We start from the raw sequence: 24,563 nt of genomic DNA on the forward strand, positions 1-24,563 counted from the left end.
TCCCAAAGGCCTCCCTCACCATACAATAGTTAAATTAAATTTTTAGCTTCCCAATATCACACAATGGAGATTAAATTTCAACATGAGTTTCAGAGGGGACAAACCATGTTCTAGCATACCACTCCCCCTGTCTTCCCCAGGCTGTAGATATTTGGCTGGTTTCTCCAGATCTCAAAAGCTCCCTGGGACTTCTGGAATATAACAAAGCACCAAATCCACCCTGATGCAGGCCTACAAGGATTCTAGTCACAAGGATATTTTCATTGGAAGGATGTGAGCTTTTAAACCCAAATGGCAATTAAGCAACTTAGGGGTAAAGGTCACAGAAGGGTGAAATCCAGCCTCATAATTTCCTGGCAGGAATTCATTTATCATCTGCTAAGAAAAACAGAGTCATTTCTTTCATAGACATGAAAGTTAGTACCCTTGTATTTGGAGTCTGTGGATAAAGCCTCTGAGCATTCAGGGGTATCTATTACATGCTAGAGCAGTGAATGATGCTGGACTAACAGTGTGGTCAGCTGTTCCATGGTCACAGTACTTCTGTGAGTAGGGAATTACCAGTTACTCTTTTATACATTCAGCTCAGGGAGGCAGCTTATCAACAGTCCCCTATCACCATCCCCTCTTGTGGCAGAGCCACTTCTCTAGAATTCCAGCCTTCTCTGATGACAAAGTCTACACCACACCTCATGTTCAGGAACCTAACACAGGCAATGAAGCTCATTTAACGCCCACCAGAAGCTGGTAGCACAAAGAGGCTCCGAAGTTGAGTCATTGACTCCAGAATCCAGCCAGCTAGAGAGAAGAAGACAATGAACTACTTAATAGATCTGAAGTGCTATTTATCTCAAGATAATGACAATACTCTGGCTTCCTGGAGAGGAAGCTTGGCATCACAAAGAGCTCAGGAGATAATATCATCAAATCTTTTCTGAAGTGACAACAACGAGTATTCCCAACAATGTGCCCATTTGTGATTTCCAAAGCCTGTTCCTGTCAGAAGCCTTTAATTGCTGAGAATAATGTTCCTCAATGTTTACAGCCAATATGCTCTAAACATGTTCTTTCATCTAAATATAGGGACTCTCAGAGTTACTTTTATTTCCAAACTTAAGAATATGAATGCTCTGCCTAATTGTCTAACAATACAAATAATCCAGCTCAGGAGAGAAGACATATTCTTTGCAGTGAGAACTTTCTCTATAATTAGTCATGAAATAAATGCTTCATTGGCCAGCACATAGCCTCCACTAAACACAGAAATAGTGAATAGGATGTCATCAGCTTTAGCATCATGTGTTTTTTTCATTCTGGAACCGTGATGACAAGATATAGCACACTAACAGAGCAGACCTAGATAGATGACAGAGGACAGCTAGCACTGTTTTATGCTTATGTCTAAAATATCCAGCATCTCCTTGTTTCACCAAGTAAGCACCAGGGTACACAAGTCAAGCGCTCTTCTACCGGTGGTTCAGAGAGCCAGTAGGCACAGGGATTTCTAGGTAGCTGGAGTAGGTTGGTAGGTGGAAGTAAAATGTCCTACAGTGCAACAGCACAGATGGCCTGGAAACAGGGGTCTTTCCTCTTCTCCAGGAAGCTAGTTGGATAGCTATTTAAAAGAAAGCAAAGCATGGCAAAACTCTCCAGAGTTAAATGCTTTTGGTCAAAAAGGTGTTTAGAGGATGGTAGAAATGATTATTAAATTGAATTGAAGGCAATATCAAACATTCATTAGAGATTATAGATTTACACATATTAGCTTTCATACGTAGATTTTTCTGAGCCTTGAAACACACTCGTGCAGAGGGTAGCATCCTGATTGGGAGTGATTCTAGGCATCGTGGTTCTGAAGGTGAGAAGACAGTGGATCAAATGGCAGATGAATGCATGGTTATTCGACATTGGTTTACTGCAGTTTTCATCATGCTCTTACAATATTAAGGTTCAAATCATAATTAGTTATTTCCCATGAGTTCAATATGACTCTATCCTTTTGTTAGACATAATTAAACAGTATAATTAACCATCTTGGGAGTAGTGGTCACAGTCTCTCACTCTCCTCTAATCGCTGCGTTTTTTAAAGCCTAGTTGGAGGCCTTTAAACTAAAGTACCATATTGAAAAAGGTATGAGTCCATTCAGTTTAAGCCAGACTGTCATCCTTGGTGATAATGCCCATTACTGACTGAGGACTATTATAATCCATGAATTGCATCTGACACTCTCTACGTCATTCCCCTTTGTTCATAGCAACCCAAGAGGATGAACATTAATTTCTCCACTGAATAGTTTAATACTATCTGGAGCTATAGCTCATTGAAAGGGATGATATATTTGAGAATGGGAAGAACAGCTTGGGGGAAATGAGGACTTTCCAGCTTGTTTTAGCCATATTTAACCAATAACCATTTACTAAATCACTGAATGATGCAACATTTTTTCAAAGCACACAGCCTAAAGAGTAAGACATTTTTTAAAAAGTGTAAATAGCTCAAGGGAAATGAGGAAATACTTGTTGCAGAATGAGAAAACAATCAAGTTTGTTGATTGGGAAGAAAAAATCTGGAAAAATTTCACAAAAACCCAAAAAACTGACATTTGTTTTGGACTACTTTGCATGAAGTTCCTAATAGGGAACTCAATAAATGTTCAATTATTGGATAAATAAAGGAAGTCAACAAACTACTCAAATGCTAGATTGGGCACTAAGAATTGAAAAGTGCACAGAGGAAGAAATATTACAGACTTGGGTAGTAGCAAGACTTTCGGAATGAGGTGAGATCTAAGTTTGCCTAGAAGAATTGGGAAGAGCTGAACGATTACAAGGCAGACTCGCAGTCACACAGAATAGAAGGATGACCACAGGCATGCACACAGACTCCTTCCCAGGTCCCTTTCGCAAATGCCCCCTCCTTTTTCTTCCTGCTGTTTCTTCCTGGCATTTGCCCTGAGTTCATCTCTCTGATTTTGTTCACCTCCTTTTCAGCCCTGCCTAGCCGGTTCTCAGAATTTTGAACCTGCCATTGACCTTGGGAAGGCATCTGGGGATTAATTAGGAATGCCTCCGTCCTTTAGCATGAAAACAAATAGTGTTGTCCTATGATGATTCTGGGCTTTTAGAAGTAATGTGCTAAGTTATTCTAAATGAGGGAGAAATCACACACATAATGGGGCAGGGGCATCCCATGGAAATCCTGGTCCCCAGGGGGCCCTTTCAGGACTTCCACAACAACATTCCTAGCAGGTCTTCACTACAGCTTTTCAACTCTTGTTGTACCTCTGCCTCAGCACAAAACCTGAGGTTTCTCCGTCCACTGAGGTTTTGCTTCCAAGGCATAGGAAAGCATCTTCTAATCATTTAGTGTGGCTTCTGCTAGGGATTGCTAGAGTCATCATCATTTTGTAATTTTTCTCATAGGTGGAGATTTGTCCTAGATGGAAGTCATGGATTCATTTAGGTTTGCAGAAAAATCTGTACCTCTATGGGAAAAACATTGTTGGTTCTGGTAATCTTCCTGTGAAGTTTGCTTTTACTCTTAAAAACAAGCTACCAATGCAACCTCTGTGTGTTTTAGAGTCTTATCCGCTCTGATTCTGTGGTGACAGGGACAATCATACACACTAAGAGTTGTGCACGGTGAAGGCTCTGTTTTTCCAGAGCATAGCTCACTTCTGCAGTGAGAAGAATGGTTTTGCCTTTGGAGGCATTGAGAGAGTCCTTCTGATGAGGGGTTGCTGCTCTCCAGAGCCAGCCACACCATCCGTGATAGAAAAGACAAGGTGCTGCCCTGTCATCTCATGAAAAAGATAACTGCAAGCTATGTCAGTATACAGTGCCTCAGTCTTTCCAAAGCAATATTCCAACCTGTCACAAGCAAGCAAGCACGCAGGAGAACCCAAGAAAGAAGGAAAGACAAAGACAGAGTATGAAGCTTCAACCAATGTGACAAGGAGCCCAAGGGGGCCACATCCTGCAGTGGGAAACGTGGTCTTGAGGTTCTGGAATAAAAGCCAGTCTGTAATAAAAGACTTTCTGATGAAGTCTGAAAGGTGCACCATCCTGGGTTATCAAAAGTCTGGGTCTATGGAGTTCATGTTTTGAGGTTCAAATTTCAGACTTTTTGGTGCAATATTAAAAAATAATAGTAAACCAACACTGTCATAGGAACAGAAACAAAAATAGCCAGGGAAGGCTACATTCCTGAGAAGGAAGCATTTTTCATTAACAAGATCAATGCATGTGATTGTGTTGAACCTACAACTCTGAATAATTTCACTTCCTGGCTGGAGTAGTCTTTCTTGGTTAAAGTGGAGGAAAAGTCCCAAGTGCGGCCTGCTTTCCCTGAAGTTAAGAGATTGCCCACACGAACACTGTCGCATGTGCCAGCCCTCCACCAAAGAAGGAGCAGGATCAGGACCTGGCAGCGTGCACCGAGTGGCACTGTTCCCAGAACTCTCATCCAATAAAGAGCCATTGTGCGATCTGGACCCTTCAATGTACAGGACAAATGGCTCAAATGAAATGCACAATGCATGTGAGTGGAACCTGAAACTTGAATGAGTGGTAATCACTTCTTTCGTGCAGATCACATTATTTTCCATGGAACTTCACTCTGTAATTCAGCCCTTGCCTAGTGCAATAGTACTGATTTCCATTTTTCTGCTAAGTGAGAATGATTACGATGATAGCCATCAAGCAATGTGGGTTCCTAACCCTGGTGTGGAAGAGAAGTGGAAAATTATTCAGGGAGATGGGAAGAGACTGGCATTCATCAGGAGCAGACAAAAATATTTGCAAAGAGAAGGAAGTGTTGATTCTCTATGGATATGACCAAACAAGCTGTAGTTCTGCAATTGAGAAAGTTGAGCCTAGAGGTAATGGTGAAGAACTACAGCAGGTCCAAGGCTTCAGAGAGCTGGGATTTCTATGGGATAATGACATTTGAGGCAGAGTGGGGCTGGGGGAGTAGGTCCCTGCTAAAGGCATCTGCTGTGCAGCTGACACCCACTGGTGAGCTTCAGGTCGCTCACGCTGCAGATCTAGCTCTTGGATCCACATGCGGAGGGGGCTGGGAAGAGTGGGGGTGCAGACCCAGGCTGAGCCCTGGTTTCCATCTGGGTGACCTGCAGTGACTGTTTACACAACAGCCAACTTCACTACAGAAAAAACAAAGAAGCAAAATAAAACACATGCCGCTCTTAACTAAGCTCTCTCAAATGAATAAATAGAGGGGACCATAGGGTTACTGTCCAAAGGCCAAGTGAAGAGAAGTGCTCCTTCTGATGCACTGATTTACATGAACATTCCATGTTACTCAGTTTGGGGACAAGTTTTTTCTCTTTTTAAACCTTTAAGGCAACTATATTTTTAGCTAATCAACTTTAAACAGAAATATGGTCTGTCTCAAGTAACTATTATCTGAAGCTTGAACTTGGTCCAGCATATTTTTTTCTAGAGGAGTTGGAGGTTGAATCTAAAGCCTTGCACATGCTAAACACAAGCTCTACCCCTGAGTCTCCTGCTCACCCCTCAGTCATGCTCTCATAATGGGGTCACATAGTCTACCTAGTTCTGAAATATATAATCATCAACAGAGATCTGTCTGCCTACACATAGCATTTTACATTTTTAAAAATCCCATGTCTATGAAAGGATGGCAAATATTTCATGAAAAAAATGCTTAGATTTAATTTCCAATTAGCATTATTCATTCATCACATTTGATCATGATTCTATCTTTCTAAGTAACCTACAACAATGGCAAGCTATTTTAAGAGTGAGTAATTTCTTTTAATTTATGATACTTTGCCTTTGTAGTGGATAGACTATATCTGGCTGAAAAACACAAATAGATATTTCTTCCAGAAACCCAGCATTAAGTTCCCTCATATTACCAACTCACCAGAATTAAGCAAAATGATAGATTTGAGGCACACAAACTCCTCTCCCTGCAGATTCATCATACGGAGTCGAGTTGATGTCGCCAGCAACATGTCAAAGATCTCCACCATACCCTCTACACATTTACCTTGATTCCTAGGAAAACAAAGTTTAAAAAGCATTAAAGGACAGAAAAGTTTCTGTGAGACATAAAGATCATAGTTGTAAAAATCTACCAGCTCCAAATCAGTGATAAAAACCTCCAGCCCATTCTCTTCATGGATGCATGAACTTTCATTTGAATTCGAGAAGGCAGGACAGAAAAAGGTTTTACAGCAATAAAACAATCTTGTTTCAAATTCTTAGCAGAGATGTCGTGTTTAATTGTCAAATCTACTGTATTAAATATGGAGTTCTTCAACCTGCAGGTAATGAAAAATGATTTAAGGTTCAGATAATGATTTTTCCAGCACATGTTTATCAAGCTCTGACTGCATTCTAGACATTATAGTGTTGTGGGGATTAAAAAGGGCTGCTGGGGAGCTTTGTTTTCAAATGTTCACGGCCTTCAACTAATATACCAAGTTCTAAAAGATGTTTTGAAGTTCTTTTGATGTACATGAAATACTAGGATACATTGGTACCTCATTGTTCATAATTCATTGGGTCCAGGGAGTACAAAGAATATTGAAAAAAATGAATACCAAACAAATTGTTTTTATTGTAAAGAGCAGCAAGTCACGAGGCGGTTGACCCCATCATGTATTAGATGAATGATGAGAACTGGACAAAATTTTCACACCAAAATGTATGAAGCACTAAATTTAGTGAGTGTCAAGGCAGTGCAATACCAGGGTAGGACTGTATCTATAGACTGTCACTGGACTGACTCATGTTGCTCTTGAGAATGGTAGTAACAGTTAGCAGACTTGATGACCCTGGAGTTGGTCCTAAGAGAACAAAGGCTCACAGCTCACAGTATTAGAAGAAATTCAGGCTTCTCTTCCCACGCAACAGAGCTTTGACACAAAGGGTTTAACTTTAGTACTTGCAAACTGTTAAATAAGAGAATTCAAAGGGTCATAACATGCAGAATTTTAAAATGTATATTTAGTATCTTATCCATGGGTTGTTTCAAAAGTTAAAGAGATACTACATAAGAAAGGAATGCATTCATTGTGGTAAATGATGTTTTGAAGAATTTAAAACACAGGAAGATATTAAAATACTCTATAATATGTAAACATATTTGTGAAATATATAAACATTTAAAACATGAGCACAAGCACATTATTTAGTACTTGGTTTTGTTTTTTTTGTTGTTGTTGTTGTTTTTCTCCGGTACCGGGAACCGAACTCACGACCTTGCGCTTGCCAGGCAGGCGCTTTGCCGCTGAGCTAAATCCCCAGCCCCTGGTTTTGTATTTAATTAATAGATCTTAGTATTCTTCATTAACTATTTTCAACAGCTGCATGACTTTTCACTGAACAAAATTCTATACAGTCATTTGTCCCTTAATGATAGGGATACAGTCTGGAAATGTGTCATTAGACAATTCTGCCACTGTGTGAAGATCATAAAATGTATTTAGCTTGGAGCCGGGCATGGTGGTGGATGACTGTAATCTTAGCACTCTGGGAGGCTGAGGTAGGAGGATCATTGTGAGTTCAAGACCAGCCTGGGCTACAGTGAACTCAAGGTCAGCCTGAACTGCATAGCGAGACCCTGTCTCAAAAAAAAAAAAAATGTATTTAGCGTAAGAAGCCTACAGTATTACTATGCAATATAATATTACGGGACAGCATTGTACATGTGGTTCACTGTTGATCAAAATGTTGTTCTTTGGTACATGGTTATAATTTCTTTAACTACTTTTTTGGTTGATACCTAGTTAACTGTGAGTACTGTGCTGTTAAAACATTTCATTCAATAACAAGTCTTATGCTTATGTCTTTGAACATGTAAAGATAACTGTAAAATAAATTCCTAGAAATAGGATTGCTATATAAAGAGGACATGCATATTTTTAATTTTAAGAGTTTAAATATTGATTTCAAAAAGCTGGTACTGTGGTGGAACTTCTATTGTTGTTCCTGGGGAATTGAACCCAGAGTCTCACAGGTACTAAGCACACACTGTACTACTGAGCTACATCTCCAGTGTCTGTAGAAGAATAGATTGGCATGAGATCTTTCTCTGTGATGCTTGCTCTTATACCTTGCCCACATTTTTCTGTTGTGTTATTGAGCACATCCACATTGATTCTTAAGATTGCTTTATATAAGATAGTAATTAGTCCTACGCTATATATGTTCTCATGGTTTATACTATGTTTCTTTGATTTTGTTTCTCCTATCTTCTTTTACAAAACATTTAATTATTACAGGATCAAGGTTATCAAGCTTTTCGTTTATGGCTCTAGAACAGTATGTCTTGCTTGAAAAGGTCACTTCCCCTTCCAATAACATACAGAATTATTTTATGTTTCCTTTCAATAATGGCCCATGCTTTAATGTTTAAATCTTTGATCTTCTGCTATGTATTAGTTTCTAACAACTTTACTTAGATATACCACAAACTACACAATTCACCGACTTAAAGAATATATATAGTTCAATAATATTTCTCACTCAGCATTTATTTTCTTAATATTCTTTCCAGATAACAAGTTAGTTTTTTTAACGCTTTTTATGGAGCATACCACCTTTTTTTCACTGATTTGAAATTTGTGAAAAACTTATAATATATTGTAAGTTCCTACAACTAACTTCTAAGGTGAGTGATATTGTTTTCCATTTTCCAAATAAGAGAATTAGCACTCAGAACCATTAGGTCAAACTACCAGCCCTCTCCAAAAGAATTTCAACAATAAAGACTGTTTTTCTAACTTCCTTTCTTGCCCTCTGCAATTCATTCAACAAGATTTATTGTCTGTCATACACCAGTCATTGGGCTAGATAGACATCAGGGCCGAGAAAAGCAAGCCACGGAGAGAGAAAAGTGGGAAGAAGACTCACATGGGGAAAGACAGATGCAAGACAATGCATACATCCCCTGGAAAATGTGCAGAAAGGCCCCTACAGCTGAGACGCTTCTCCTCCCATTCAACCGGGTCAGTACTCCAGTAGGTGCCATGACATGCTCAGATGAGGCTTAGTGCATTTCCGTGTAACATGCTTAGAATGGGGCATAGCACACAGCAGTAGGGTTGATACTTGAGTATTACTATAGATGTACTGATATGTAGTTGCTTATCCATCAAAGTAGAACTTGGCCACTAAACCTCAAGTGGATGGAAAATAAGTGTGGCGTGCATTTGACTTTGTGGATCTGTGGGGAAGTGCTGTATTAGCAGAGACAAGACTTTATAAATCATATCGTTCACACGGTGGTGAAGCAGTGGTCAAAGCAAAGGCCAGAGGTGGGGAGGGCATACCAGAAATGGGTTTTCCTTGCCATATCCTTGAATTTTTTAAAAGTAGTACATTTCTTTCTAGTGAAAAAATAAACGAGGATAGGCAAAACTGTTTGAAGGATGAAGCTTTAAAAATAACAGCTCATAGCCAAAATAGAGAAATGTTCCTTTCTCAGTGTAAAGTCTCTGTTTACCTAACAGACTGCACACCGGCAGGGGAGGAAGGCTGGGGGTGGAAGGAAGCCGGAGCCCACCCGCTGGGAGCAAAAGTTCAGTGCAAAACTGAGAAAGTCAAGTCTTAATTCTCCTTTCTTCGTGTCCCTTTTCAACAGTCTCCCACATTTTCCTCTGAGAAACTCGTTTTTAACTCCTCCAGCGGGGTGGATTTCTCTCAGCCCCTTCTTCTAGGTATCCTGTTATTCCCAACCAGCAATTCTTCTCTGTGGCTGTGCCACACTTGCTCGGACACTAGACTGCACCCTCCGAGGAGGTGCAGACCCCAAATTTTCAACTCACTTCCTACTCTGCTTGTGTGTGTGTGCGCATGCATGTCTTCTCCTGAGGAGATATGACCATTAATAAAACAAACATGACAAGAAGACCCCGAAATCTGCCTTCCACATGAACATATGTGCTTCACATGCCGGCGGTGTGAGTCGGAACTTGGAGAGCTGGGGAAGTGGGTATTCAATGCAGTGAAGTTGCCATTTCCTAAACAATGCTGTAAAAGCTGTAAGTGTTCCTCGTGTCTCCATAAGAATCAACTCACTATTCTCTTCAATGGGAACACCTCAGTTGGTCTAAGCACTTCAACTGATCTATTATGTGTGTGATAATAAAAACTGTGTACCTTGATGAAGCCAATGATATTTTCAGCAAATCTCAGGATGTTCCCTGTATCTAAATAGGCAGGTTATGCAGCACCTGTGGGTCTTCCATCAGCATTACTACCTTGAGAGAAAGCTTGGTGTGTGATCTAGTGAACAAGTGGTATGTCAAGCTATGATCTAGTGCAAATACACGTAGACTTTGAAGACAGACACTTATCATGTGCCTGAGGTCATTACACATTGTGATCAGCGCTTCCTTTTCAAAGTCCTGACAAAATGTTCTATACCATCTTCAAGGAGCAAATCAGACTAATGCATTTAACTTAGTTTCTGAGGAGATAGGTACATCCACCATGTCAGAATTGAATGATTACTGAGAATCTGAAGGTAACACATGTGTAAGACAAGATCAGTCTAAACCACGAGGAGCTCCTGAAGCTGAGAAGCACATGGGGTATGGAAAAACAAGATGTATTTTCAAAAGAAGCACAGCTTCAGTGACAATCAGAAGTAGTTTACCAAGCAGACCAGCCTTCGACTCCCACTGTGAGACGTGACAGCCTGCAATGATGAACTCCTCTAACGATTATATCAGTCTGCTTCTCAGAGCACCTTGAAATTCCCTTGCGGGGGACGCTGTTCTGCCACTCACCCTCTCCAAATGCAGTCCATTTGCTCTTAAGTAATGGTAGAAAGGAGCAGGGCTTGAAAGAGCATTTACTTGTTGCACGTCCTGGAAGTTTTTCCTCTATAAAAATAAAAGCCTGTTTTTCAGAAGCCTGGAGGTACTCTGCCTCCTCACAGGAAACAGAGAGCTCTAATGATCAAACCTGTATTTGTTTATCTTCAAAAATGTACCTAAAAGAATGTAAAGTCACCCATTAGCCTCGGTTAGTAGAAAAGGAAACCAATAAATGGAAACTGAGAAGACATGGGAGATCAACATAAGACACTTCATTTAGCTGTATAGGAGAAGGACAATCGGTCAGAAAGCATAGTTAAAATTAAGATGGGGCCAGGGATACAGCTCAGCTGCAAAGCGCCTGCCTGACAAGCACAAGGTCATGAGTTTGACTTCTGGTGAAAAAAAAAAAAAAAAAAAAAAAAAGATGCTATTTAAAGATCAACAAATGGTAAGATCAGTTGTATTTTTAAAATTTCTGTACTTTTCAGTGCTACAAAATCTCTCAGCACATGCTTTTAAATGCTGTGAGTTCATAAATATTTTTATGGTCAAGTGGTCTGCATATATAATGCTATGAACTATGGAAGAACACATTGCAAATTGTAATATATAGAGAGATATAGATTAGATATAGATGTGGATATAAATATATGTAGATAGATAGATAGATAGATAGATAGATAGGTATGCAAAATTTAAAAAGAAAGTGATTTATAGTCTGGAGCATAGGGCTGTCTGGGTTCAATTTTTGATGTCCCTCCATACTGTGTGACCTTGAACCAATTACTTGTTCCTGACTGAATGTAGGGGCAGACTCTCCCATAGTAGACTGTAAATTAAACAAGAAATATTTAAGTCATTGGTATGTGATGATTAGAGGACACAGCAATTAGTCAGCCCAGAGAAAGAAAGAAATGGTTACTGGAAGTGGAGTACTGTTCTACAGGATGTTTACTTCCTTCATGCCAGGTAGTATGAGACCAATGTTACAGCAGGTAGGGCCCGCTCTACAACGTTACAAAATATCTGGTCTGAAAACCTTGGAAGGCAAGGTTTTGCACATGAAGAAGTCGTGAGAAAGGATCAGCCTGAGGGGGTACAGTGGACACCGTGGCTGCTATTGGTAAGATAGTCCAACAAAAGAGGCGTGCTCCAGCAAGAACTGAACGATTCTCAAGCAGACTACTGAATTATCAAAGGGTAGAAGCAATGCATTTCCATAGCACTTTGCTTTGTAGATTTGAATCACTTCTAACTGGGATGATGAGCAAAAGCATAAATAAGTAGGTAGAATTTGATTTGAGTCTCGAATAGCCGGTTGAGCAAAGAGGAAGGAAGTTCTAAGAGCATTAAATGTTATCAGTAAAGGTCAACAGGTGGGAGAAGAGAAGGCATATTCAGCAAGTGTTGAGTAATCTGAGTGGCAGATTTTGATATTTATAAGGACAGAAACTTGCAAAAAGAGCTTAGCGTATGAAAAGTGGTTATTAAAAGGCTTATGCTCCCGGTACCGGAGAAAAACCAAAAAAAAAAAAAAAGGCTTATGCGATGATGAAACAAGATAATATATAAAGGAAGAAAGTTAAAATCCGTCGGTGGGGGATAGGTTTACAAGTACTGTAAATGCTCTGGCTGTATTAATTTAATATTAGTGTGCTAAGGAGAGTGACAGAAAGAAATAGTTTGAAAAAGGCTGAGGCAGGAGGAAAAGTGGGTGAGCAGGAGAAAGTCACCATGCTGTAAAGCATAAGGTATATTTCTGAAAATTCCTTCTGAAGGAAGAATAGACATGAGGATTGGTCCACAGCTTGAGGCAAATAAGATTTAAAGACCTGTGCAATTGGGTGACAAGATGAATGGGAATATGATACAAAAAGTGGAGAAATGGGAACACAGAAGGTTTGTCCACAACCGGTAGAAGAAAAATGTGTGAGTTTAAAATTTCACAGGACAGGACTATATAAGTGAGGTGATAAGCAGAAAGCTGAAATTGTAAGTCTGAACCTTGAGACACTGGGCAGAGTTAAATATATGCTTGGATGAGAGTTTTTTCTTACTTGGTAGTGGGTATTTTTTGAAATAAGCACATGAAACTATGCTTGTTCTTGAGTGGTCCAGTTGTCCAGTTTTCCACATACTCATATTTATTTAATTTCTCCCTATTGATCAGCATTAAACTTCTAATGTTTGTGTACAATAATGTGCAATAATTTATATATATATATTTTCTACACTCCCAAAAGCATATAGACATATACATATAGTATCAGTCAAAGAATGTAAACATTTAACATTGAGTAAGTATGGCCAAAATAATTTTCAAAAATATTATGCCAATTTATAGAGTGCAGGAGAGAGCATGAAAATATCTGTAAATTGAGATTTGGGAGATAACTGAATAGGGACTGGGACATGGGAAGAGAGTGACTAATCAGCAAAAGGGGGAAAGAAGAGAAAGCATGAGAAGGACAGGGAGGGAGAGAAGGAAAGGAGATGGGGGAATGAGGAGAGATGGACTGCCGGTGGGAATGAGGGAGCAGTAACACCTCTGGCATGAGAGAACAGCTTGGAGCCAGCTGACAGGGGGATGGCCAGAGATGTGGCGAGAGGAAAAGTTGGCAGCCTGAAGGGCTGGGCCTGAGGAAAGAAGGAAGGGCAGACTCACAGGAAAGAGGTGAAAACTGTGTCATTATGGGAGAAGGAAGTCTAAGAGGTTAATTTATTGTAGCCTCAATTCTTTCAGCAAATGACAGCGGCATTACTTGTAGAGCATATGGGCAGATAGACTGAGGCTTGCGGATGCCAAGTATCTGTCCAAGCTGTTGGGCCCTGGGCTGGGATGGGGCTCTACCTCCTTGAAAATGCCCAGTGATTTCCCGCCCTGGCCTGATCTTTTCAGTGCACTTCTTACTGTCAACCTTGACATTTTTGAGGCTCAGTCCTCCCACGCAAAGATATTCCGGAACTTTACCTGGCACTGTGGCTTGGATTGTCACACCTCCTCCACCTCACCCCCACCTGCACGTGGGAGCTCCCGCCCAGCCCTCAGGACTCAGGCATGTTCCAGGAAGACCATCCCAACAGCCCACCATTCTCTGCTCTTTTCTCCCTAGATTTATATCCTGTTCCTCTGCTGTGAGATTGTCTTCATCAATGTCAGCAAACTTCTTCCTCAGAATACCAGAGGGTAAATATTTTAGGCTCTTTGAGTCATCAATGCCTGTTGCTTCTATGCAGCTCTGGTATTTCAGCCCCAAAGCACCATAAACAATGTAATTATTTCAATAAAACTTTGTTACCAAAAATCAAAAAACAAACAAACAACAACAACAAAAACCAGGCTGAATTTGTCCTGGAGACCACAAAGAGGGGATCAAAAAATACATGGTGAATGTTTAAATTTTTAAAAAATTATCACAGTAAAAGACACATTGCCATGAATCCCTCTCAAAATGCTCTCCTTGCTTTGAACATACTTATCCCATAGTTCCTGACACTTTGTAAAGCAGTTCTGGAAATTCTCTTTTGTTAGTGTCTTTAAGAAGTACGATTACAAAATATGGCGAATGCTGCTGTCAAGTGTCATCCAATGGAAAGAGCCTCGGAGAATCATGACCTTTGTCCTAATCCACTTTATTCACTGGATCTGGCACCGTGTGACTTTTGGGTCTTCCTCAAAGTCAAAATGACCATGAAAGGTAAACATTTTGATCAATTCTGAATCGAGGCAGCTAAGAGAGCACATCTAAAAATACAAAAGGTTTATTTTGCTTATGAGTATGGTCTCTAGTTGCATCCATTTACCTATAAAAGCCTTGAGTTTATCTTTCTTTATAGCTGAGTAGTATTCCATTATATAAAAATATCACATTTTATTTATCCATTCAGCCCTGCATGTGTAAACATCATATTGTCTCCCTAGTGTAAAAAACAGAAGGAATAAATAAAATCCAAAAGATACAACAGATATTTTGAAAGGGAAAGAAACTGCTCAAAAGGAAAGACCAACTGGGATGGGGGAAAGGAGAAAAGAAAGAAGGAAGGGAAAAAATATATATATATATATAAACACAAGATAGCTAAGATAATCACAATACTAATTGCTATTGGTTTACTGAAAGGAACAGTTAATGCTTAATTGTTTGATCAATTTTGTATGCCTGGATCTACTAATCTGAACAACTACTTTGAGGATAACGATATGCAATATAACAACCATTGTTAACTTCCTATCATCTTATTTTGAAATTGTGTATCTTTTAATCATTTTTATTCTCTTTAAAATAAAAAAAATTTAAAAATAAAGAAAAATTTTTAAAAGATACAAAAGGTGACTTCAGAATTGCTTTAGAAAGTGGCGGAACAATGGAAGTGTGCTCTCAGTGATGGGGGTGGGGATTTTGAGGGGGATTAATGGCAATGTGTCTTTTACTGTAATAAATATTTTTAAATTTAAACATCCATGCAGTTTTGATCACACTTAGAGCTCTGCCCACTCGTGTTGTAATCACTGCATATTTCATAAACTCATTGAACACAATTGCTCCTGCATGGATTAATAAGAATGTGATGATGACTGGGACAGAAATGCGCCTGTCTCAGAAGGAGCTTAGGTTCTATTTAAGAGGCAGATAGTTTTTTTTTAAAGATAATAAAGAAAAGTTCAATCAATCAAGCTGTAATTAGTGGTACAAAGTAGGATATTATGGTATTCCACCCCACTGTGGTAGAGAAAACAGGGTCCCTAAGTGAAAAGTTTGAGGTAGCAGCAGACCATCCAAATGAAACATACAGAACTATGGATGTGGAGCTCAGAGAAACACTTGAATATGAGGATGCAGCTTTGGAGATGCTCAGAGAGAAGAAAAGGGCAGAAAAGGAAAGGACAGACATCTCAGGGGATCCAGCCTAAGAAGGGTAAGCCAGAAAAAGACACATAAGAGAAACGGGGAGGAAGAGGGGTAAGCCAGGGGGGCAATGGAGATTACAGTCCTGGTGAAGGAGTTTAAGCTGGGGGGGGGATAGTTCCCAGGAGCAGTAGCTATCGAATTACAGGGGGTGGGGACAGATGGGAGAGAGAGGGGACAGGAAAGTAATGAAAAAATAATACAGATGTGTTATATACGTGTACCAATTCCACATGGTGAATGTAATCAGTAAGCAAACATGTACTAATAAAAATTAGTACATAAAAAATTAATACATAAAAACATGTACTAATAAAACATGTACTGCAAACATGTACTAATAAAAATTAGTACATAAAATTAGTACATAAAAAATTAGTACATAAAAACATGTACTAATAAAACATGTACTGCAAACATGTACTAATAAAAATTAAAATTAAGAAAGAAAAATACAGGCAAAACCAAGAGCTGGCATTTAAACCTTTGGAATATAAAGCCAAGGCCCCCGTCACCGGGACATTATAGAATATTAAATGGTTGGTCAGGGATTGAGAAAAGGCCTGATTGCTTTGAAAAAAGATGGGAACTCACATGTTTCTGATGCTTTAATAACCTTCTAACTTGAAGTTGCTTCCTCTGAAGATTTCTGAACAAAAGCAATTATCTGAAGGTTACAAGAATAGTTTTGATGATCTCATTAGAAAGACAGCACATCTCTCTTAAGTGTGACCTTCTTTCTGCCATCTGCCAGGCTGTAAAGCCTTAGGACAAACCCTGTGCTTATAGCTTACTGTCCTTTTACTACTGCAAACAATATGTCAAGGCCAACTAGATAAACTATGATGGTAACTACCAAAAATGTCATTCCTGTGAGACGGGGTAATGTTTAGCCATAAAATTAAAGGAAAAATGGAATAAAATAAATACAAACAGGAGAAATTTTAAGAACACGGTCAGAGGATCATCTTCTTAGAGTTATTATGAGAAAATTGAGATGACCATGTCATATGATTTCTTTAGAAGGATTGGATTTCGAGTGGAAATGACTCTGGGCTCATTACCTTGAGAAGAGCTGCTGTGAGACAGAGAGTCAGAGCGGTCTTTTGCTGAGAGTTTGAGAAATGCATGCATGAAGCAATCTAGCAGTACTTTAGTAACGTACACTTCCCAGAAGTCCCACTCCAAGTCCACCAGACCTTGCTGAAAGAGCCAAGAGCCGAGACTACAGGAGGAAAGTTCTCAGCTCTCCACTCCTCTCAGTTTAAGTCCGCATCTAGCTTTGTTCCTGATGTCTTTCTTTTATTTGAAACATAAGGAAAGCTATGATCGAGAGAAACGGATCTTCAAAGATGCTCCATGAACAGATTTCCAGTGAAAAGAAAACACAAACCAAAAAAAAGAGAAAAGATTATTTTAGTATAAGGAAGTTCAAGCACATTGAAAACAAAGAAAAGAGAATTTCGCTCATGGAATGTCCTTCAGGTTGAAGGAGAAAAGTCACCCTCTGTCTGAGACCTGCCTTACCAACACACTAACTCACTGATTATTAAGGCATGTGTGACCTGCCAGCCACACACCCCCCACTGCATATCTAACTCCTTCTAGAATGAAAGCCTTACACCTGCCCTCCAATCACATCCTTGACAAAAGTCACAAGGATCCTCATCCCTCCTCCTTGCTCTTCATTGCCATTTCCAAGGCTGGACTTCAGCCTTGCAAGAGTCACTGGGCGCCCGCCTCCAAACTCTGCCACTAGGGGCAGACAATTGATACCTTGATTACTCACCCAGAAGGATTCAGATTCTCTGTATTCATGCTGGTGCAAGTGGCTGGCATGGAAATGACACAGGAAATGTTAGACTGACCTACCTGAAAGATGTATCTGGATTTTGGTTTCCAACACTTAGTCACCTAGCATTCAATTATCTTTATTAAGCTACCTGTCTCAAAAAAGAAAGGCTCGATGGAACTCTTGGCCATTTACTTTTCTCACATAGGGAGCTGGTAGCTGAAAGAGTTCTTAAGCCAAGAGACATTTTCTAATAAACAGAATAAGTCGTAACATGCACTCCTTTTCTTATACTTTTGGGTGCTAAAGTGGCAAGAAAAAAGAGGTTAGAGCTGGTTATTATAGATGCTTCTGTTAGAATGTGTAAAACACACTTCTGGATTTGAATGGTTTGCCAAAAGGAGATGGGATTCTGCACTTCTATAGATAATGACACACTTGAGTTTGCTTGTTCAGTCTATATAGCTTAAGAGCTACAGTAAGTTCCTGGAGGAAAATTCTCTAATGGTTGTGGCTACTCCAGTATCAGGCTGAAGAGAGATCCGCTCCATCTTTGAAGATCTCCATATCGAGTATGTCACAGAAGGAAGACCGCCTCCATGATCTACTTTTCGTTGGAATGTTTCAGAATTATACAAAGTAATTAGGTAGTTTCTCTCCACTGTACTTAGAAGAGGCAATTTTGTCAACAGGAACAAAGGCAAAAAGCAAACGAACGAACAAAGACAGAGAGAGAAAGAGAGAGAGAGCTCTGTTACATACTTGAGCACAGGATTCTGCGTTTTGATGAAGCAGCCCTTGTTTCTCCAAAAGAAAATGTGATTAACACTACATTGGTTCAGGACTCAATTGGAGCTCTGTTTTGGAAGTCCATATGCCAAGGGACATAAAGGTCAATTTTGTTTATTGATCTCTTTACTTGTTCCGTACATATTTATTGACTCTTATTTTGCAGGCACTGAATTAAGTGCTGAGGGTCCATGATCAATGGGAACAGTCTTAACTTCCTGCAGAGAGTGGTTTAGTAAGGAAGCAGACTGAACACACAGTGATAAAATAAAATAAAACAATCAATTGTGACAAATGCCAAGGAGGCAAACACAGGCTTATGAGCAAGTATGCCACAGGGAAATAACGTAGAAGGGAAGGAGAGACTTAGAGAAGGACTCTTTGAAGAGGAGATATTTATTCTCAAGATGAAGAACTAGGTACTTGCTGTTAAAAAGAAAATAGAAAGTGTGCTAAGGAGAGATGCTTATGAGTTCAGAGGCACGGAAATGCTTGAGGAATACAAGAACCCAACAGAAGGTCAGCACCCAGGAAGTCAAGGACCCCAGGGACAGTAGCCCACAAGTCTGGAGAGTGGGAGGCATGCACTACAGGCCCCAGGAGGGGACTGAGTCACCGAGGCCAGGAGAAGTCATTGCAGCCTCAAGGGAAGACTGACCAAGATATTTTCTGAAATGCTGCCCTCAAGGAATTCACAGGGGAAATATTCCAAGTCGTTATAGCATGAAAACAAATAAATTTCGCATGTTTAACCTGGCCATTCCATTGGCAAGCTCTTGTGCAAACAGCAACCAAAACAAAACGCACCACATGACATTTAACATTGATCAGTTAGGATTACTGAAATGTCTGAAGAAATATCAATGCCTTCCTTTCCCTTTGCCTTTTATATAAAACCTTAATCCATCTTATCCTTTAAATCAGTGGCACTTTTCCAATACAGGCTGTTGGAATTCCCATAATTAATGACCTATGAATTCTTAAAATCACATCTCAAGGGGATCCTAATTGCTAGTTTATTTAGAGTCCAGCTCTTAGTAGAGCCTAAGAAGTTTCCTGGTTATTCAAAGCCTCTTACTTCACTGGGGTTTATAATCCAAAGGTAGAGGCAGACAGCAGATGTGTAAGTACATGAACAGGATCATTTCTAGTTGTTGAAAATAAAACAGGGAGAAGCAAGCAAGTTGGCAGGGGAACAATTTCAGCTAGTTTGTCCTTGAGGAGATGACATTCAGATCGAAGACCTGAACGAAAGAAGGTTGAGGCTATTCAGACTTCATTTTTAGTAGAGAATTTTTAGGTGTTCTTCACCAGGGGAAGAAAGAGGTAAGCATTTTAATGGTTGGTTTTAAGGCTAGGAAAAAGTGTTCTGGCTTTGGGAAAAGCAACAAGTGAAAGATATCTGCCAAGAACTGCAGCAAGCATATGAAAAAGTACAATCAGAAGTAGCCTAAATATTGCAGCCCTTTTAAAATCCCTAGTCTTTTTGTCTGTCAGTCCTAAAGTTGTGAATGCAACGATTAAAGCAGAAGCAGGAATCCCTGGATGTTCACAAATAGATCCAAAATGAAGTACACAAAATGTGGTAGGAATTCTGAAGTGCTAGCATGTAAATAATCCTGCTTTATTAAATGTCTCTTGCCTACAGGTTACGCCCTTTCTACAGTTCATTTGTTTCTTTCATTATTTTATTTTGTCTTCTTCTTCCTTTTTTTTTTTTTTTTTAACTATGGACAATCTTTGCCGTGAATTCACCTTGCAATTTTGTACCTTACAACTTCATTTGATGCTTCTCAATTTGTAAAAAGAAACACATAAAACAAACACATATTTGAAGAAGAGCAAATAAGCTGCTCCCACTGGGGTACAGAGAGTGGAAAAGTATCTACCAAGCTCAACGCCAATTTGTCTTTGGAGTTCTTGCATAGAGGTGCTGATTTGGATGTACACTCTCTGAATGTTCCTTCTGATTGTGACAAAATATGAAAAGCATAGTGATTCTGCATCATGCAGCAGTGGGTAGTGCTATGTATACAGCAGACAGCAGCGAACCAGAAAGGAATTGATCTGTGTTTGGGGCTCTACTCGGGCAGTAAAGGTCTGTCTAGTCTTAGACAAATCACTTAATCTTTCCAGAATTCTATTAGCCCATCTGCAGTCAATGAGGCTGGATCATATAAATGGTTTTCACATTATTTTGAGAAGTGAGGTCCTCTTATATAATATGCAACATGCTATAATTGGGGTCTAAAATGTCTCCCAAAGGCTTATTGCTTTGGAACATGGAGGCTCTAATTTTCTGAATTAATCCATTGATGGATTAATAATTTCAAGACCATATTATTGGGAGGAGATGGAAACAGGAGGTAGGGCCTAGTTGAAGGCAATAGGTCATGGGATGTGACCTTGGGGATTATGCCTTGTCCCTGGCCCCTTTCTCCCTGGTTCCCTGGTTCTCTTGTTCTCTCTCTCTCTCTCTCTGCCTCCTGTTCCCCATGAGATGAGCTGCTTGCTCCACCATGTTGCTTACCATGATGTTCTGCCCCTCACAAGCCCAGCAACAATAAAGCCCAAGTGAACACTGACTAAAACCTCTGAAACCATGAGTCAACCTTTTCTCCTCTAAGCTGATTTTGTCATGGCAGCAGCAATTGACAACACTCCAATTGTAACACAGGAGCGAGGTACCTTTGCTCTGGAAGAACAGGTAGACTATTCCAGAGATTCAACCCTTCCTTTTTCATCCAAGGAAACCCCTCAGACCACTCTGTGAAAATCCACAGAACATAATGTGAAAAGTAGTAGCATAAAGTTCCACGGTTACGCCCATCCTGAAATGATTCAGATGAGACAATGAACCTCTCCAAAATGATACATCAGAGAGTCAACATTTTGTAGACCCACTATCTTCTCTGGGAAAGTAGACATGTTCACTCTTTACTCATTAGGCTCCACCTCTAGTAAGTAACCTTTACTTTTTTGCTACATGGATTCTCTTTAATTGCAGGGTTACTCAGTAAATTTTAAGTACATAAAAATGCACTAATTTTAAGTGTGTGTTATAAAATACACGTATCTGTATTATTTACAGTGGTAAAACTACCATCCACATCAAGATAACACTGATCTGACACATGAGTATCATGTGTTATTTACTACATTGATCTTATGTATGTGTGCCATGTTATTTATTACATAAAATTTCTGGAAACTTCTTAAAATACTGTGATTCATTCCCCCATCTTAGTACTGACAAAACCTCACAGTTTGGGCCATGATGTAATTTCACCAGCCCAAGTGATAACAGCAGTAACACTGGAGATAACACTGAGTTGTTACTAGACTCTAGCAAGCACACCTAGGCACTGAACATCTGATCACTGAATCCTTAAAAATTCCTTAAGAAATATGTTGTCACTATAGAAAAAGAAATTGAAGTCATGTGACTGTGCAGAGTTCCACTGTGACTTGGTGGCCAGCCTGCAGCTTGGCTACAGATACTGGGCTCTCACTCCTCACACTAAGCAGCTAGTCCACCATCAGCTTCTTCTCTACAGGCTCACGTCTGCTGTCTCTGGTCTCTGCAGTCCAATTTCTGCACTCAACCTGCTCAGTAGGTCTCTGCAGGATCGTCTCACCCCAGTGCCTCTGAACGACAGTATGGCAAACCATGAGCTTGCTGATTTTCAAGCTCTCATGGTAATCAGGCTCTGAAAATTCCTGTACCTCTCTTTTCTGGAGGAGACCAAGTCTGTTCAGTGACCAGCAGCATGATGCCAGTATCAAGGTTAAGACCTGGGAACTTGGAATGAGATTCATGGATTAAAGATCCTGCTGTTCTTAGATCCTCTTCCTATGCCCTTGTAGGAAATGGCTCGCCTACCTGTAGTAATTATTCTTCCTGTTTCTCCACCTACTTCTCCCCAGTGCCATATCTACCAAGGTTAAGCGTGAACCCACAAACAGCACTTGCCTCCTCTAGCCTTCACTTGCCTGTGAGTCTAGATTTCATTGATGCAATCAGTAAAATTTGTGAGTTTATAAAACTGTCCCCTTCAACAGATTATGTGATCTCAAAAGACAATGTGGTGCCATATTTTTCTTTGCATACCTAATGCCTGGGAAATGTTGATATTATTAATCAACAATTATTGATGGTGGAGTGAAGAAGCATTGACAGCAGAGCAGAGAGTCTTTATTCGTGCTACTTTCTAGCCCTGTGGTCAGTTATGAGCAACTAATTGAACCACTGAAGTGGGGTTTCCAGTGGAAATAGGTGTTCTCTAATGTCCATGTTATTGTCGTCCCAGGGCTATTTCAGGGCATGAGAGAGACCAGGAAGGGTGGCTCACTCTAAACCACAAGATTATTGTCACTTAAGACTTTATTTTATTTTCTAGGGAGTAATAGCTCATGAACGCTCAGTAGAAATGGAAATACCAATTAAGAAAACGTATACCAACTTCGAATAAAAACAAGACTTGCCATCACCCATGTGACTTCAAAGCCAGACGGACTCTTCCTACTTCAATCAGAGGACATTTCACTTTTGCAAAAAAGAAATAAGAGATTATCTAGCTGCCTTTCCTAAATAAATGTGCCTTCTTCATCACCTTGCCACAAAGAGCAATGTTTTGTTTATTCTGTTTTGTTCGCTCCCCACCCCTTACGAAATATTCCCAGTGCTTCAGGCCACACAGTACATAGCGATATCATGTCTTTAGTCTAATAGAACAATACCAACATGAGCCACTGCCATTGCTCCAATTTACCAGAAGCTTCTTTAAGTAACAAAAGCAAAGGATCAACTTGCTATTTAATCTGTGATTGGCACTATGATATATTATCGTGGAAACAACTGGTAAATAAAACTGGAGCCCATTACTGGGCTTTTAGCAAAACATTGTTATCATTTCTTCCCCAGCCAGGCCCACTCAGCACTCCCAAGGACTGCAGGCTTCTCTCCGGTCCCCCAGACCTCAGTGATGGCTAAAATGGGTTCTGAACAGAGGTGAACAGGGCTCCTCCCAACAGTCTGGAGAGCTCCAGTCTGCAGAAAGCTAATGAGGCCCTTGAAGCAGCATGCTTCTCTTCCACCCACACTTTATTGAAATGCTTTTGAGTCTTATTGTGTTGTAATTACGTGCTATAGAAAACTCGACAAACATCTATTTCAAGGATGGGGCCCAGGACTCTTGCTAAAACATTTCAATTCCATTTTCCTGAGCATACAATCTCTAAATGCATCTGTGAGGGCCCTCCAAAAGTATTTCCATTTCACATTTCAGAAAACTTAAAAGTGATGCAGGTTCCTGACTGAGTAGATGGTGGATGTAAGGGGAACATCTTTCTGAGATGTGTGGGTTGTTATCTTCCTGCATCTTCAGTACAAGGTTTGATTTATACAAAAGAATTTTGATAACATATTTATATCTTAGAGACTATACTAAAAATAAAAACCCTTTTTTTAGTAACCTGTCTTTTAATTTCCTTTATGAAAGGAGTTATTTTAAACAGATTGATTCTATCCATATTACTTTATAGTTAGAATATTTTGTGCTTTATTTAAGATATAATTTCCAATCGTGAGGTAAATATTTTCTTATAAAAATATAGTTTGGGCTTTCCAGCTTTTCATTAATTAATGAATTAATTTTTCCACATGAGATGAAGTAGAAGCGGTCTTGTTCTTCCTCTGTAGGAAATGATGCCCATTTTCTTTTGCAGTCTCAAAGCTCCTCGAATATGCATCAGCTTTTCATAAATATAGGTTGGTTTCTGAACATTCCTGTCCATTTCCTTAGTCAATGTGTTTTTGTCTATGCAATACCACATCATCTTAATTACTATAGCTTTAGGATTCTTATAACTTACAAGAGGATCACAAGTTTGAGCCCAGCCTGGGGAATTTAGCGGGGGATAGAGCTTAGGGCAAAGGCCATAAGTTGAATCCTCAGTAACAAAAAAGAAGAAATTACTGTAAAAGCAAAAAGAAAGAAAAGAAAAAAAAGGAAATGTATTTCAAGAGAGTCAAGAAGTAAAAGGTTTCAATCTACATAGTCTAAAAACATATCATGTACTTGAGAAAACAGACCTAAGATAGTCAGTACAGGCATATCTTACTGAAATTACTGCTATTTAAACTTAAAGGAAAAACACTTAGATGAAAGCCTAAGTCACTAATAAAGGAAAGAAAATCAGATTTCTGTCTGATTACCTGACAGCAGCATCAGCAAACAGTGGAGCAATCTTTGAAAA

At 39.6% G+C, this 24,563-nt stretch overlaps 1 protein-coding gene across 3 annotated transcripts in view; it reads right to left on the reverse strand.

The window, feature by feature from the left end:
- The window catches only part of Esr1 (estrogen receptor 1), a 364,976-nt gene that overhangs the window by 27,556 nt on the left and 312,857 nt on the right, over positions 1 to 24,563 (reverse strand). For all 3 annotated transcript variants that reach the window (XM_013517315.1, XM_005390574.2, XM_005390573.2), the window contains exon 7: positions 5,909 to 6,042. In XM_013517315.1, coding sequence (XP_013372769.1) covers positions 5,909 to 6,042 — 134 coding nt within the window. The remainder of the gene's footprint in view (positions 1 to 5,908; positions 6,043 to 24,563) is intronic.

Source organism: Chinchilla lanigera, unplaced genomic scaffold (assembly GCF_000276665.1).
Source record: "Chinchilla lanigera isolate Chin_1 unplaced genomic scaffold, ChiLan1.0 scaffold00038, whole genome shotgun sequence".
Lineage (NCBI taxonomy): Eukaryota > Metazoa > Chordata > Mammalia > Rodentia > Chinchillidae > Chinchilla > Chinchilla lanigera.